Source organism: Ursus arctos, unplaced genomic scaffold, assembly GCF_023065955.2.
Source record: "Ursus arctos isolate Adak ecotype North America unplaced genomic scaffold, UrsArc2.0 scaffold_25, whole genome shotgun sequence".
NCBI classification, from domain to species: domain Eukaryota; kingdom Metazoa; phylum Chordata; class Mammalia; order Carnivora; family Ursidae; genus Ursus; species Ursus arctos.
Window position 1 is genome coordinate 14,592,105 of NW_026622930.1, and position 17,462 is coordinate 14,609,566.

Here is a 17,462-nt window from a genome sequence, read left to right on the forward strand (position 1 = left end):
GTCATATGTGGCCTTTATTATGTCGAGGTAGCCTCTTTCTATATCCACTGTGTTGAGAGTTTTTATTAAGAACAGATGTTTATTTTTATCAAGTGCGTTTTCTGCATCTAATGAGATGATCATGATTTTTATCCCCCCCCCTTTTTTTAAAGAAAGAGAGTGGGGGGGGGGCAGAAGGAGAGGGAGAGAGAATCTTAAATAGGCTCCATATTGAGCTTGGAGCCTGCCATGGGGATCGACCTCACAACCCAGAGATCATGACCTGAGCTGAAATAAAAAGTTGGATGGCTAACCGACTGAGCTATCCAGGCACCCCTGTCCTTTATTTTGCTAATGGTAGTGTATCACATTGACTGATGTGTATATGTTGAACCATCCTTGCATCCCTGGAATAAATCCCACTTGATCATGCCGTATGATCCTTTTAATGTATTATTGAACTCAGTTTGCTAATACTTTGTTGAGGATTTTTGCATCTATGTTCATCAAATATATTGACCTGTAAATTTCTTTTTTTGTGGCATCTTGTCTGATTTTGGTATTAAGATAATGTTGACCTTGTGAAATATGTTTGGGAGAGTTCCTCCCTCTTCTGTTTTTTGGAAGAGTTTGAGAAGGGTTGATATTCTTCTTTAGGTACTTGGTAAAATTCACCAGTGAGGCCATCTGCTCCTGAACTTTTATTCATTAGGAGATTTTTGATTTTTGACTTAATCTCCCAGCTAGTAACCAGTCTGTTCAGATTTTCTGTTTCATCATGATTCAGTCTTGGTAGGTTGTATGTTTTTAGGAATTTATCCATTTCTTCTGGGTTGTCTAATTGTTGGCAAATACTTGTTCATGGTAGTCTCTTTTGATCCTTTGTATTCTGTGGTATCGGTTGTAACATCTCTTTCATTTCTGATTTTGAGTCCTCTCTTTTTTCTTGGTGAGCCTAGCTCAAGGTTTGTCAATTTTATTTGTCTTTCAAAGAACCAGCTCTTAGTTTCATTGATTTTTCTATTGTCTTTTTAGTCTCAATTTCATTTATTTCTGTGCTAATCTTTATTTCCTTTCTTGTAATTTTGGCTTTCAGTTCTTTTTTTTTTTTTTTTTTCCCCTATTTCCTTGAGGTGTAAGATTAGGTTGTTTAGTTCAGGGTTTTTTTTGTTTTTTGAGGTAGGCATTTATCACTATGAACTTACCTCTTAGGACTGTTTCGCTCTATCTCATAAATTTTGGTATGTTACATTTCCATTTTTGTTTGTCTCAGTATTTTTTTGATTTCTCTTTTAAGTTCTTCTTTGACCCATTAGTTGTTTAGTAGCATGTTGTTTAATCTCCATGTATTTGTGAATTTTCCAGTTTTCTTCATGTAATTAATTTCTAGTTTCATACTATTGTGTTTGGAATGGATGCTTGATATGATTTTAGTCCTCTTAGATTTACTAATACTTGTTTTGTGGCCTAACATTGATCTGTCTTGGAAAATGTTCCATGTGTACTTGAGAAGAATGTATATTCTCTTGTTTTTGGATGGATCTTCTGTAAATATGTGTTAAGCCCATCTGGTGTTACATGCCATTTAAGGCCAGTGTTTCCTTATTAATTTTCTGTCTAGATCTATCCATCGATGTGAATGGGTATTAAAGACCCCTACTATTATTGTATTGCTGTCTACTTCTCCCTTTAGGTCTGTTAATATTTGTTTTATGTATTTAAGTGCTCTTCTGTTGGGTACATAAATATTAACAAATGTTATATTCTTTTGTTGCATTGACCCCTTCATCTTTATGTATTGACCTTCTTTGTCTCTTATTACAGTCTTTATTTTAAAGTCTATTTTGTCTGATAAAAGTACAGCTGCCCAGCTTTCTTTTGGTTTCCATTTGCCTACAAAATCTTTTTTCATATCTGCACTTGTATTTTGTGTGTGACCTCACTTGTATAGTGTGCTGCTTGGTTTGCCTCTCTCTCTTTATTTCCCTTTGCTTATTTGTTTTGTTTTTTAAATTCCACATGTGAATGAAATCATCTGGTATTTTTCTTTCTTTGACTTATTTCACTTAGCATAATACTCTCTAGCTCCATCCATGTCATTGCAAATGGCAAGATTTCATTCTTTCTGATGGCTGAGTAATTAGCAGCTCTTTCTCCTTCACATCGGCTGTGTAATCTACCTATTAGGTATTTGATTTTGAGAATTCTCATTTTTAGAAATTTTGTTTTCAGATTACCTTAGTTGTTTGTTTGTTTGTTTTTATAACATTTCATTCCTTGTTTATGTTTTAGCTTTCTTCTCTTATGTCTGTAAACTTTACCTATCAGATAAAGAATATAAAATCTAGTTATCTGACATCCTTTGGGATCTGCCTATACTGTGTTTTTCTTTCTGCTGTTTAGGGGTGATTTTCCTGCTGACTCCCTCCTGGCGTGCCATTTTCTTTTGTGCTTGAAAATTTGGATTGTAAGTTTATGTTTAATTGGGCTTTCCTTACCTACAGGGATTCTCTGAGGTCTGGATCAAAGGTGTTCTTCCAGAGTGATTTTGTATTTCCTTCTCCCAGGTGCCTAAGTTGCTAACGTCGGGAACTACTAAGGATTTCTCTAACTAGGATTGCATAGATCCTGTAATTAGTATAACTTGGAATCCAAGATTTGTATAAGCCACTCTACACTTGTGAATCCTCAAGTATGATTTTTCCCCTCTATCTAGAACCCAGGCAAGATACACAAGTCTATTTCCTGATGTCTTTCTTTACTGCCAGGCATATTTTTAAAAGTCTACTCTTCCCTTGAGATATGATTGTAATACTCAATAAAAGGATAATACAGGGGCGCCTGGGTGACTCAGTTGGTTAAGCATCGCATTTGGCTCAGGTCATGACCCTGGGGTCCTGGGAATAGAGCCCCCTGTCAGGCTCCCTGCTCAGCAGGGAGTCTGCTTGTCCCTCTCCCTCTGCCCCTCCTCCCACTCATGCTCGCTCGCTCTCTCTCTCTCTCTCTCTCAAAGAAATAAATCTTAAAAAAAAAAAAAAGTAGTCTTAAAATGGAAGTCCATTAATGGCATTATCATTGAGTTGCAAAAGTAATCAGTTGTGTACAAATTTTCCCAGATGTTCAAAGGCCCTAACTATACTATATACTAGTCTGAGTAAGGTGAAAAGATATAAATATAATCCAGTTCCAAATTTCTTCTGATTCATCATATACTACTATCTCTTATTTGATAGCTTTGAGGACATCTTTTTGAATAATTTTTTTTGGTGGGTTCTATAGTCCTTTTATTGATAGCAAGCTATAATGTTTATTTTTTATTTTTTTATTTTTTACCTCTTTGTTTAATGATTTCACATTCATCAAAGATATTGTTAGTTAAGTGGGTTCCTGCACACTGTTGTTTCCTGGAGATATGTATGTGTTCCTTTATGCTTTCCCACCACTTTGATAATTGCTTCCATATTCGGAGAGATGATGTTTGTTGTAAGTGGTTTTTTTTTTAATAACTTTTTATTATTTTAGTCACCATACAGTACATCCCTAGTTTTTGATGTAAAGTTCCATGATTCATTACTTGCGTATAACACCCAGCACACCATGTAATACGTGCCCTCCTTAATACCCATCACCGGCCTCTCCCATTCCCCCATCCCCCTCCCCTCTGAAGCCCTCAGTTTGTTTCCCAGAGTCCATAGTCTTTCATGGTTCATTCCCCCTTCTGTTTACCCCACCTTTCTTCTTCCCTTTCTTCTCCTACCGATCTTCCTACTTTTTATGTTCCATAAATGAGTGACACCATATGATAATTGTCTTTCTCTGCTTGACTTATTTCACTTAGCATTATCTCCTCCAGTCCCGTCCATGTTGCTGCAAATGTTGAGAAATCGTTCTTTTTGATGGCTGAGTAGTATTCCATTGTATATATGGACCACATATTCTTAATCCAGTCATCTGTTGAAGGGCATCTTGGCTCCTTCCACGATTTAGCTATTGTGGACAATGCTGCTATGAATATTGGGGTGCATATGGCCCTTCTCTTCACTACATCTGTATCTTTGGGGTAAATACCCAGTAGTGCAATTGCTGGATCATAGGGGAGCTCAATTTTTAACTTTTTAAGGGACCTCCACACTGTTTTCCACAGTGGCTGTACCAACTTGTATTCCCACCAACAATGTAAGAGGGATCCCCTTTCTCCACATCCTCTCCAACATTTGTTGTTTCCTGCCTTGTCAGTTTTTGCCGTTGTAACTGGTGTAAGGTGGTATCTCAGTGTGGTTTTGATTTGAATTTCCCTGATGGCTAATGATTTTGAACATTTTTTCATGTGTCTGTTAGCCATTTGTATGTCTTCATTGGAAAATTGTTCATATCTTCTGCCCATTTTTTGATTTGATTATTTATTTCCTGTGCATTGAGTTTGAGAAGTTCTTTGTAGATCTTGGATACTAATCTTTTTTTATATATAATTTTTTTATTATATCATATAATTATTTTTAAAAAGCATTTCTAGTTTTCATTGTTCTTAGATTTGTCATTTATAGAAGGAAATTCTAATTCTCTAATGTGCAGTGAATTTTGTCCCCAAAAAGATATGTGTAAGTCCTGACCCCCTGTACCTTTGAATGTGACCTTATTTAGAAATAGGGTCTTTGCAAATGTAATCAAGTTAAGATGAGGGGCACCTAAGTGGCTCAGTTGGTTGTGTGTCTTCCTTCGGCTTGGGTCGTGATCCCAGAGTCCCGGGATTGAGCCCCCATCAGTCTCCCTGTGCAGTGGGGAGTCTGTTTCTCCCTTTGCCCCTCACCCTCCTCATACTCACACTCTCGCAAATAAATAAATAAAATCTTTATTTAAAAAAAAAGTTAAGGGGTGCCTGGGTGGCTCAGTTGGTTAAGTGTCTGCCTTCGGCTTAAGTCATAATCACGGGATCCTGGGACCAAGCCCCGTATTGGGCTCCTCGCTCAGCTGGGAGCCTGCTTCTCCCTCTGCCTCGGCCTACCACTCTCCTTGCTTGTGGTCTCTCTCTGTGTCAAATAAATAAATAAAATCTTTTTTAAAAAGTTAAATAAAAGTTAAAATGAGGTCATACTGGATTAGGATTGTCTCTATATTGAGTGGCTGGTAGGTGTTCTTATAAGAAGGCTATGTGAAGACACAGAAACACAGAGACACAGGGAGAATGCAGTGTAATAACAGGCAAAAATTGAGCTGATGCATCTACAAGCCAAGGAGCATCAAGGATTGGTGGCAAGCTCCAGAAACCAGGGAGAGGCAAGGAAGGATTCCTTCCTAGAACTTTCAGAGGGCGTATAGTCCTGCCAACACTTTGATTTCAGACTTTAGCTTCCAACCCCGAGAGAAGACCTTTCTGTTGTTTTAAGCCACCCAGTTTGTGGTAATTTATAATTGCAGCTCTAGGAAGCCAATCCAGTGTTCACATTCCACTTGTAGAAAAAGTCTTTGAACTAGAGTAAGAATTATTTGCACAGCTGAAACTTTTTTTTAGTTGACTGTCATCTCCATAATGCTTGACAGAAGTAGGAAAATAATATAACTCTGGATGCCTTAAGATGCTAACAGTCCAGTTATCAGATTATTTTAATTTGGAAATAATGTCTTACATCTTGAGTACTGGTATTTTGGAACTTAAAAGTAACCTAGAACTTGAAAACCAGTACTGTATGAATACAATGGCTGTGTAACCCTTCAAAGATTTCACTTTTATCCAGCAGGCCCAGGAGAGAGACTAGTCTCCTATGCCCACAGGGCAGCTGGGGCTTTATTTTACTACTCTGGTTTCCTGCCCTCTATTTATTTCTCATGCCTGGGGAGTTTTTCTTCGTTTTTTAATGAGCTCAGCTATTCATTTAAAGGATGCTTATTTTGTTAATGTTTACTTAAACTCAGCTTTCCCCTTGCTGTGTGCCTGCACCCAACCAGCTGAATGGGGTTGAATAAAATGTGCAGTTGTGATGACTAGTTCACTATGCTTTTGTTTCTCTGCTGTCCTTTGTGGCAGAACTCCTCCAAATAGGTGATACTGGCTTCTCTGTTTTCACATGACATTTGCTTCACAAACCACTCCAGTTAGGCTTTTATCTCTATTGGTGCATTCAAACTGCTGCCGGTCTCTTGGTCAGCTCTGGGTCCTCCCCTTACCCACCTCACAGTAGTTTTTGATGTAACTGGTCAATCCTCCTTTTCTGAAATGCATTCTTCACTTGGCTCTGAAACCCATGCATGTCTTTTCCCCCCTACACTTTATTGATTTTTTTTTCCTTCCCTTAACTAGCTCTGCCTCTTCTTCCTGCTCTCTCTATATAGAAATGCTACTGGGTTCTCCCTGGCCTTTCTTGTTTCATTTGTACGCTTACACTTTGTGTGATTATATCAGTTATTGTACAGTTAGAAGACAGCTACTAGCCGTAGTTAGCTGAGGGAGAACGAACGAAAGAATTTAGAGGAGTTGCAGATGTGTTTGAAAGAGTGGGAGTGCCATCATCACACTCTGTCTATCAGTGGTGAAGAAGTGTGCCAGAGTGCAGACCTCCGTGGAACGGAGAAGGAGTGTCACTGGGTGAAGGAAAAGCCTGCCAGAGGGTACAGGCCAGAGCTGAGCGGCGAGACCACTGCTTGGGGAAGAACTTAACTCAGGGAAGAGGCTGTTAGACACTGAGAGCTGCTGCTGTCTTAGGACATCTTGCTAGAGGCTGAAAACCACAGCTGAATCATTAGGGCCATTACTGTGATGGGGGAACTTGCTCAAGGACTCTGGGTACTGCCCGCATTGGGGAATGCTCCAGGCTCCCCGAATACCAGTGATCTGGCTCAGTAGGTGAAATCCAACACTGGAAGAAGAGTCCCTTTCTCCTGTTTTGTTTTGTTTTTTTTTAAGATTTTATTCATTTATTTGACAGAGAGACAGCCAGTGAAAGAGGGAACACAAGCAGGGGGAGTGGGAGAGGAAGAAGCAGGCTCCCAGCAGAGCAGGGAGCCTGATGCGGGGCTCCATCCCAGGACCCTGGGATCACGCCCTGAGCCGAAGGCAGACGCTTAATGACTGAGCAACCCTGGCGCCCCCCTTTCTCCTGTTTTGACCGTGTATTGTCTTTCCAGTACCCTCTATTGGCAAAGGTTTGTATCAGTTAGCTGGCAAAAGGCAAAAAACCTTCTACAAGGCCCAAAGAATAGTAGATTTGGAACTAAAAGGCAACAAAGTAATAACTGGCACAGACTACCCCTTTGTCTAATTAGCATCCATATGTATCTTTTTACAAATGCTTGAACTTTGGTATAACCACAGAACTAATGTTATGTTTATCTTCTACCCAAAAAGTTGTTGGTTTTTTTTAAAAGATTTTATTTATTTATTTGTCAGAGAGAGAGCACACAAGTAGGGGGAGCAGCAAGCAGAGGGAGAAGCAGGCTCCTGCTGACCAAGGAGCTGGGTGTGGAACTCGATCCCAGGTCCCTGGGATCATGACCTGAGCCGAAGGCAGACACTTAACCAACTGAGCCACTCAGGCTTCCCTACCCAAGGAGTTTCTAACCATAGAGATGTAGATACGGCTGGTACAAGTGAAGAAATTCTCACCCTCTCCCCTAAATTAGAAGACACACAGTTCCAACAGTCATTGTGTCCATTGCTAGCTATGCTCATTACTATCAAATTTAGTCATAGTCTTACCATATATTCTGTTACCTTAAGACTAAATTATAAAGTTAACCACCGACAGACTTGTATAAAATATTTTTGAATAAGAAGTAAATAGTTTATGTATACACATAATAAGCATTTATGTACAGTCCCTGTTTCCATAACTGGTTATGGGCTGTGGTTGATCTCTCTGACTTCCTTCTTCTACTACCCATTTCATATTTTCTTTGTCCTTAGCCAGAACCTCAGGTTATTTGGCTCATGGGGTAACCTTCATTGCTAAATGATGTGAAATCTCAATATCTCTACCTGTTTGGTTTTTTTTCCTAGTTGCTGTTCCATTAAGTTTTACTATTGGTCATGAAGACTAAGAAGCATCCCAGTGAATCCTCTGGGTTCCAGATATAGTCCCTTTTGCCCTCAGTGTGTAGCAATAACTCAGTTTCCCCTCTGCAACTGGGATCAATCACTCCAGCCAGAAGAGTAACAGCCCCTTTCTTTGCTTGTTGTTTCACTGGCATAAGGAGTCCAACATGACCAGGTGGCAGTCTCACCTTCCAGTTCAGAGGAACCATTATGTCCCTGGTAAAAGAATTCTCCCTGCTCTTAGGAGATAAGATTAAATCAGCAGAGCTCAGAGTTGCCAGGATGCAGAACAAAATTGTGCAAGTTGGTTATTAGATTGAATGGTGAGAAGAGTCACTCCAACTTCGACTTCTTGATTTCCAGACCCATGTAATCTGGCTATGAGGTAGACAGCACCATGTAATGGTCTATGATTCAAAGCATATATATCATCCCATAAGACACCCAGTCTTTGAGGGTATTGTTTCCCAGATGGTGCCGTAAATTAGTTTTCAGTAAGCCATTCCACTGTTAATTAATTGTTCTGTTAGTAGCTTTCTCTGAGTAGTGGGAGTTGTGATAAAACTAGTTAATTCCATGGGTATGAGTCTAATGCAGGACATTTTTTGCTATAAGTTTCTTGATCAGAAGCATGAAATTTGGTGATGGTGGATAAGGCATCCCATGTGTCCATGGATGGTGATGCCAGCAGAATCACAATGATCGGGGAAGGCAAATCCAGGACTCATGTCTATTCTAGTGAAGATGAATCTACCTCCTCCATAATGGAAGAGGTCCAACATACTCAACGTGCTACCAGCTGGCTGGTTGGTCTCCCTGGGGAATGGCCTTATATCAGAAGTTCAGTTGGTCTCTACTGTTAGCAGATTAGACACTCATCGGTAGTGGTAGTGGTAGCAAGATAACCTTGGAAAACAGAGTTCATGTTTTCTAAGTCAACCATAAACTCTGTCCTTGCCACCACGGGCCCACTGAGTAAGTACTAGCTGGCTAGAAAAGGCTTCTCTGAGGTCCACAGAGCATAGTATTTTGTCCTCCTGGTCACTGAGAATCTCCTCTGTAGTGGACACTTTTTGTTGGGCATTTCGTAGGACACAGAAGTCTTCACATCCTTTGCCCTTTCTGAAAGTTTCATTTTCCAGATTTCCTTGTCTCTAATCTTCTAATCCTGAAAGAATCCAGTCCTTAACTGATCATCTAAATAGTTAACAGATAGTAATGAGTCAGTGTAAATCTGTCCATCGGGTCATCTCTCTCCACAGAAGTGGAAAACCAAGTGTACTGCTTGAAGTGCTGCCCCCTGTGAAATTTTACCTTTACTGCTGTGCGTCAGGGTCACCCCTTTACTGCTATGGTGATTTCAGGTGGATACCAACATATACTGTATAGGAACATCTGTAAATCTGGCTCAAGTTTTTTTTTCCTCAGTCGATCATTAATGAATACCTGTGAGGCCATTGGTATAGATTGAGAGAGAGAAGATGTACTGTAGCAGGGATTCTTGTTGGATTCTGAACCACTTGTTCATGCAAATTACTTCTGACTTCCAGATCTGTGGGAGAGTGGTCTTTTATATACCGTTTCCATTTGATCATAGATTGCTGCTGTGCACACCCAATCTATGGCTAGGTTGGTCTTGTAACTTGCAATTCATGAGACACACAGGACACATAGTCACCTGATATCCCATAGTTAGGTATTTACTTTCTACCAAGGCCTAGTAGCAAAGCCAAAACACCTTCTCAAAGGGAAAATAGTTATCTGTAAAGGAGGATATGGATTTCTCTCCCAAATCTAAGAGATCTGCAGTACAATTCTCCTTTAGTAGCTTTCCAGAGGCTTCCTATAGCATCCCAGTTTACCACAGACACTTTGAGTATCATTGAATTTGCTATAAGGCCCAAGTGGAAGATCAGCTTGCCTCCTCTTGTTCTGGTCCCCTGGAAGCCTTTTAAATGACTTGATAAACGGGTAGAAGCAGCTCACTCAAATGTGTAGGCTTCCAAAAGGCACAACAGGCATTTTGCTTCTTTTGTTTGCGGTAGGTTTTGGAAGGTGTAGGAACCTTTCACCTTAAAAGGGAATATCTTGTCGTATTCCGTATCATTGGATCTCCAGAAGCCTCACTGAGGTGGCAGGTCCCTTAATTTTTGTGATAATTATCTTCCACTCTCTTGATTCACGTATGTCTTACTAAGACATCTAAAGTACTTGTTGCTTCCTGCTCCGCAGATCCGTTCTGCATAATGTCATCAGTGTAGTGGACCATTGAGATGTTTTGTGGAATGTCAAGATGATCAGGATCTCTGTGGACTGTATTATGGCAAACAAACACAAAAAACAAAAAACAAAAACGGGAGAATTGAATAGCCCTGAGGCAAGGCTTTGAAGGTGTGCACAGATACAAGCCAGGTAAAAGCAGACGCTCTGGTGGTCCTTACAAATTGGGGGTGGAGAAAAAAAGCATTAACTAGGGCAATAACTGCATGCAAGATGTTAGGGGCTGTGTGTGTTTGTGCTGGTAAAGATCTGGAAGAGCAGCTTCAGTTAGTATCCCTACCTGATTAAATTTATTATCCATAGTTAGTATCTAAAATTCATCTTAGCAGCGCCTGCGTACCTCAGTTGGTTAAGCATTCAGCTCTTGATTTCAGCTCAGGTCATGATTTCAGGTGGGGTGGAGCCCCAAATCGGGCTCCACACTCAGCAGCAAGTCTGCTTCTCTTCCTCTTCCTCTGCCCCAGAGAAAGAGAAAGCGAGAGTGTGGTGGGGGTGTCTCTCTCTCTCTCTCTGTCTCTAAAATAAATAAATCTTTAAAAAATAAAAATAAAATCCATCTCATTTCGCATAGACCAAACGGGCAAGTTTAAATGTGATGCATATTTTCACCAGTGCGTATTTTCAGTCTTTGGTAGCGTCACTGATTTTTGCAATTCTCAGACTTGCAGTTTTGCTTCTGATTTATTATCTTGAGAGAGAGGAATTTCCACGGGTTTGCACTTATTTCCTCCTGTTGTAATGACCCTTATCCCATGGATCACAGAGCCAAGCTAGTGGATTCTATAAGTTTCCAAGTGTATCTATTACGATTCAGAAATTAGATGGAAACCACAGAATTAGTAACAGAGCCTCTGTTACTAATTCCTGAACATTTGAGTATTTCCTTTTCTTCAATTGAGTCATTTGTGACCACTGATTATTGGAGAAAGATATCTACTGCAGCACTGCTACAGGGTCCTCTCAAAGGGACTCTGAGTATATGAATTGGCTCAGGTCTGAAAACAGGCTGAGACTCTGTGACTTTTCATTATGGTAATTGAAGTTAGGTTTTTTAGCCCCCAGGTCTGGAGTTTTTTTCTGTTATATAGATCAAACACTAATCTAGTAGCCTACTCATCTATTTCATTCCTGCAGACACCACGATTGATTAGTCACCAACAGAAATCTCCACAGGCCAAAACATTTTGATTATTAGGACATTCCTGCTGCCCTTTTTGGTAAAAGGATCTACTCTGTCTTTTAAGTGCTACTTCTTGGCTTCTGCTTTTCCTAGATGATCTCTATTGAATCAGGAAGCCCATGTTAATGGAAACATCTCCCATTCCTGATCTACACAGGAGGACATTACAGAGCTTTTCAAAGATGTAGATGTTGCCCTTAATGTATTTCTCAATGCTTTTGTGAAGGGACTGTTTTCTAGACTTTTGGGGGCAATGTAGTTGGTGGGCAAGTATACAGGTTGCATATGAAAAATCGACTTCAACATTCTTAGCTCCCTAAACTTTTGAATTCCTTCCTCTGTATCAGAGGTCAGCAAATCCAGCCCACCTCCTGATTATGTAGATAATATTTTATTGGAACACAGCCATGTCCATTCATTTATGTATTGTCTAGATCTGCTTTTGTACTACAGTAGCAGAGTTGAGTAGTAGTGACAGAGACCATATGGCCTACAACGCTGAAAATATTTACTTTCTGGTCCTTTAAGAAAAGGTTTGCCAACCTCTGCCCTAGAGCATGCTGAGATTTGATCCAAGCTAGGGGTCTAGTGACAGCAGAGAAGTGGTTGTGGTAGTTCTTCAAAAGGTTAAACATCCCCTGCAGAGCATCTGCCCCAGAAGGTCAGTCTTCCCAGACATAAGAGAGCAAACTTGGCACTGGCTGTGAGATTCAGAATAAACATAGAAGTTCAAGATTTTCAGTTTCGTCTGAATCTAACCAGATGCTCCCATTCCACAGTTCAAAGTTCCTTCTTTCCCCATCACATAAGAAACTTGGTGAAACTGGGAATTCAACTGAAATTGTACATTTGCAACCTACTCAATTAAATTTTGTGTTTAATTTTTGGCAACATTAGCCCATGGTCTCTAGTCAGACCGTGACTCGTGCTGAGAGTTTAAGGATCTGAACCTGTTATTCTTTCTGCTAAATGTTCCATGCACTCAGTAGAATCTTTTGCACAGCATAGTCCTTGCGGTCACCATTATTTTTGTGATGGTCAAAGGCAGCAGCCTCTTGGTCTCCTAGGACATTTTACTTCAGGAGACACTCTACTACAGTTAACTGTAGGAGATAACTTGGTTGTTATGCCCATGCGTACCCTGGATTACTAACATCCCATTTCCCATTGGCAGGTGCTCATCACTGTGCTTAAACCCAAAGGCATGACTAAACCAGTTCCAAAAATCCCATCTTTAATGATCTGTCTCCTGTGACTACTTCAGTACTAATTCTATACCAATCAAGAAACAGAAACCACCTTAGTAAGTGGAATAGGGAAAATTTAATATGTTGTTAACTAATAAAAGGTGATTACTGTGAAAGGGGCCAAGAGAATTCTAAGGAGTGTAGAAGTAGCAATTTCAGAAAGCAGCTGCCACCTGTAGGGTTGGTGGATGGTGATTAAGGAAGGAACCCTTCCTCTCTTTTCCCAGGCTGAGATTCAGATCTCTTTGGAGAGGATGTGGGTGCCAATGGAAAAGAAACTTGCCAGAGGGCTGGTCTAGGAAATCTTTTGCTGTGGTGACAGAAAAAATCTTCCATTCCCAGCCCCATTCCCTATACCTACCCTTGCCCCATCATTAATCTGATCTACTGGTTGTAGCACACCAGAAGAAAGAAAAACCCTTCCTCCTTCTTTGGCCTTGCAAGGACCCTCCTGTACCCTCTATTGGCCAAAAATCAAATTAGCTGGAAAAGGAAAAATGTCTATAGGGCCTAACTGTAGTATCACATAGCGGTAAAGAAAATGGTGAATGTGGAGCTGGGAGGTGATAAATTAATAACAAGCTCTTACCCAGTTTATGACCGTGACTACTATCTGTATGCTACTGTCTCCCATATTTATATCTCTAGTCGAGTCTTCTCCCTTGAGCTCCAGAGAAGTATAACTATACCATACTGGCTTTTTGATGCCTTCACTTGAATTTCTCATAGGTATCCTTAACTTTATCGGTGCAAAACTTGTACCTCCTCTAGTTTTTGCCATCATGGTAAATGGCATTACCATTCGAAAAAAATATCCTTTTTCTCCTACTCTCCTCCCAGTTAGTCAGAGTCGTGCCAGCTCTGTCTTCAAAATATCCAAATCCTAACCTTTCTCATCATCTCCACTCCAGGTACCCTGCTCCAGGTTGCCATCATCTCTTAAATATCAGAAATAATCTTAGATTTCTTATGTTCTTGATAATTAAAAGATAAATAAGTGACTTGTTCTCAATTCATTCTATAACTTTTCATTCTGTGACAGCTGTACCCCATCCCTCTATCTCCAGATTTTATGCAAGACACCAAAAGTCTTAGGGCTTTTGAATATGTCTGCCATATTCCTTGCTGTCAGGACAAGCCCATTTTTGTTGATTTCCCAATACATATTAACCCTTATTTTTAAAAATTAATAATATTAGCATCATTATTTCTTGATGCATGGTTAGATCTTCCATGCATGGATAGCTCTTCCTAGCTTTAATAATTATCTATTGTCATATTTTTTTCAAATTTGAAAGCATTTTTATAAAGATGGACTTATTTCTTACATTTCTGATTTGTTGGATAGAAACTACAGAGGTTGCAACCTCTAAAAAACATTTCCACGTGTCATTGGCTTTTAATGTTAGTTAAAATCTCTCATTCTGTTTCATCAACTTAATTTTTTAAAGTAAACATTAGTACTTTTGTTACATCCGGAAGAGGGAAACGGTTTGTATTAATTATTGCTTTGAATTTCATACCACTGATTTCAGTAGAAAACTTTGTTGCCTGCATCCCTTGACTGCCTTGAATATTGATTTGAGGCCATGATGAATACAGGAATTCTCTTTGAAATTAAAGGTTTCTTAAGTGCATAATTTTTTTTAAATAGAAGAAAATCTCCTGACATATGCTCTTTCTCTCTTTTAGGTGGGAGATGTTGCTGTTTTTCTCCTGATGGTAAAGCTTTAGCTGTAGGTCTGAATGATGGAAGTTTCTTAATGGCAAATGCAGATACTCTAGAGGATCTTGTGTCTTTTCACCACAGAAAAGATATTATTTCAGATATTCGATTTTCACCAGGTAAGGTATCATTGAAATCATATTTGATTATTAATGAGCAAATATATCTATATGTAATTTTTATTAACCATTATTTTATCCTGGAATTTTAATTTTTTGACTAGAAAAGACAGTATAGTAAAAGGTAAAATTCCTGTATAAAATGAGTGGCGAAATATCCAGCTTATTGCCAATTCTGTCACTAAAGAAATAGGCTCAAGCCAAGAAACTGTTCTGAGTTTCAGTTTCCTCATTTCTAACGCAGAAGGATTGGGTGATGTCTTCATTATATTCTTCATTATATTCATTATATTCTTAATACTTTTGAAATTTTGCAGTAATTTTGCTTTATCAATTTCCGTGTATTCATTATCTCTGACAAAGCCCACTGTAATACGGGAAGTACTAATGGTAAGGCAAAATTTACTTATGTTAGTTTACTTCCATTTTTTTCTAAATTTAGAGGGCTTCTTAAATTTTTTTTAGTTAAACTGTATTTAATTATATGGTATATAATTTTTGGCCTTTGCTTTCCATTGAACTGTCTCACTACACTAAAGAAAACATTTTATTTTGTTAATCATAATGTACTTGAAAAAATATAGTTACAGATTATCATTTGATACACATTTTGTTATAATTTACAAAACACCTAAGAGTTCCTCCTAAAAAATGTTAAGAAGATTAACTCTAGTTGTAGAATGTAAAAAATATTTCTAAACAAAGAAAATCTCAAGCAAATATGTTTCTGTTACAGGTTCTGGGAAATATCTTGCAGTAGCATCCCATGACAGTTTTATAGATATATACAATGTGATGAGTAGTAAACGAGTAGGAATATGCAAAGGCGCTACCAGTTACATAACCCATGTCGATTGGGATATTAGAGGTAAGAATTTAAATAACCTATTTGGTAAAAGTCCCATTAGATTTAGTATAGCTATTTTAGAGAAACAGAGATTCAACAGATGAGTTCAGAATCATTTTGAGAAACATTCTCAAAATTACCTTCCACTCCTTTATTTCACAACTGAGGGTAAATGCTGTGAGTTTAGATATTTCAGTACTTCCAGTATAATTCAAGTGATAGTATAGTTAAGTGACAAATTCTTTAATTTGTAAAGTAAATTAAATACTATGTAAAAAAGTTTTTTAGTCATTTGTTCCGGCTTTTGCCAGATAAGCTTAGTATAAATAATAATTGAAAATTTGGAAAATAGGTATGTTAATGAAGATTTTAATGTCCTTTCCCCATCAGTCAATGAAACACATTTCTTAAAAATAATCACAATTGTATAACATACAGAATTTAATGAGTGTCTCTGTCTTTCAGTAGAATGCATTGCACATGGCAGTATTTAATAATTTGGATAAATGCTGAATATCTTAAATGCTCTATTTTTAAGGATTTTTGTTTCACGTATTCATTTACATAAATCTAGTATTGTTAAAGTTTTTCCAAACATAATTAAACAAAATGCTTTTAAAAAAAATCCTCAAATTTATTTCTAGGGTTTTTTATATGCCTAACAACAGAAATAGTTTTTATGTATATACGTACACAAAAATTAAACCATTTAAGAATTAATTATGTGGTTGACTGTGAGGAAAATGGTTTTTATGTTTAAGCTTAATTTTTCCCATAAAAGTTAAACATTCTACTTCCGGGGAAGACAGCAAAGTAGGAGGGTGTTAGACTCACCTTGTCTCAGATACAACTAACACCCACATCAGTGTAAATAACCCAGAAAACGACCTGAAGACTGGCAGAACAGATTCTCCACAGCCCAGTGTAGAGAAGAGGCCACATGAAGAGGGTAGGAAGGACAGAGATGCAGTTGGGAGGTAAATGGATTCATGGGACTGTCTGCAGGACGGAGGAGGGACACTGTGGGCATGGAGAGGGGAGAGAAATAGACAATCACAGTGGGAAGCCCACAGAGAAAAGATAAAACATTTGGTTTTGAAAACCAGAGGGGTTGAATTCCATAAGTTCTTACAATTAGTTCTAGGCTTAACACCTAGAATTTTAAAAATCAGCGGGTTTGGCTCTGGGAGAGCCAGGAGAGTGAGAGGAAACTGAGTCTCTGCCCTTAAAGACATAGCATAACAAAGGGCCCCGGAAGCAGCAGTTTGGAAAATGCCTGGGGTATGTGAAAAGGGGATTTGTTTATTAACCTCAGAGCATGTGAGTTGGGAAACTCTCAGAACTAGAGTCAGCAGGCGTCGTTTCCCTCCCCTGTCCTTTGCGTAGGCACAGGGACACCTATGAGAACCCGTGAAGCAGGAACACTCTTCATCTAACTTTCTTAATGATGCACCCCACCCCTACATTCTGCAGACACATCCCCTCCAGCCAGACCTAGGTTCCAGTCTCCTCCCACAGCAGACCTGCACAAACCTTGCTAATACCACACACCCTGGCACTGCGTGCTCCTGGGCACATGCCCCCTCCAATACACCCTTGGCCAGAGCCCATCCAAAGCAATGCCACACTTCTGGCAGGGTGCAAGCAGCCCTGATAGGGACCAGCACCACTCCAAAGTGACGCCCGCTCTGGGGAGAGAAGAACATAACGATACACACTACTCCAGCTGCAGCCCCAGCAGTGGGCTGGGGGCAGACATCTCATCTGACCACAAGCCCTGCCCACCTATGAAAGCTTTTCAGGTGACAACACAGGGAAAGTGCCCTGCAGTTTGGTGCTACTTCATCTCTGGCAAAAATCTGGTCTGACTCAACTCAAGCCCAAGGTAGCCCCAGACTGGCCCATTAACAACATAGGGATAAACCCTGCCCACAGTCGGCAAAGAGAGGCATTGCAGATGACCGGACTGAAGGCAAAAGCTGCTCAGCAACAGCACAGCACACACGAGACACTTCTGAAGTGCCAGCTTCCAGTAAACGGGACGTGGTGCTACAGGGC

At 39.4% G+C, this 17,462-nt stretch overlaps 1 protein-coding gene across 11 annotated transcripts in view; it reads left to right on the forward strand.

Annotated features, from left to right (window-relative positions):
• The window catches only part of EML5 (EMAP like 5), a 169,731-nt gene that overhangs the window by 106,516 nt on the left and 45,753 nt on the right, over nt 1-17,462 (forward strand). For 10 of the 11 annotated variants that reach the window (XR_006411285.3, XR_006411284.3, XM_044389980.3 and 7 more), the window contains exons 22-23: nt 14,405-14,557; nt 15,294-15,425. Coding sequence is in view for 9 of the 11 variants with exons in the window: in XM_044389980.3 (XP_044245915.1) it covers nt 14,405-14,557; nt 15,294-15,425 (285 nt within the window). In the remaining 2 variants the exon portion in view is untranslated. Of the gene's footprint in view, nt 1-10,237; nt 10,414-14,404; nt 14,558-15,293; nt 15,426-17,462 lie in introns of those variants that run through there. The other variant, XM_057318336.1, reaches the window with a different exon arrangement.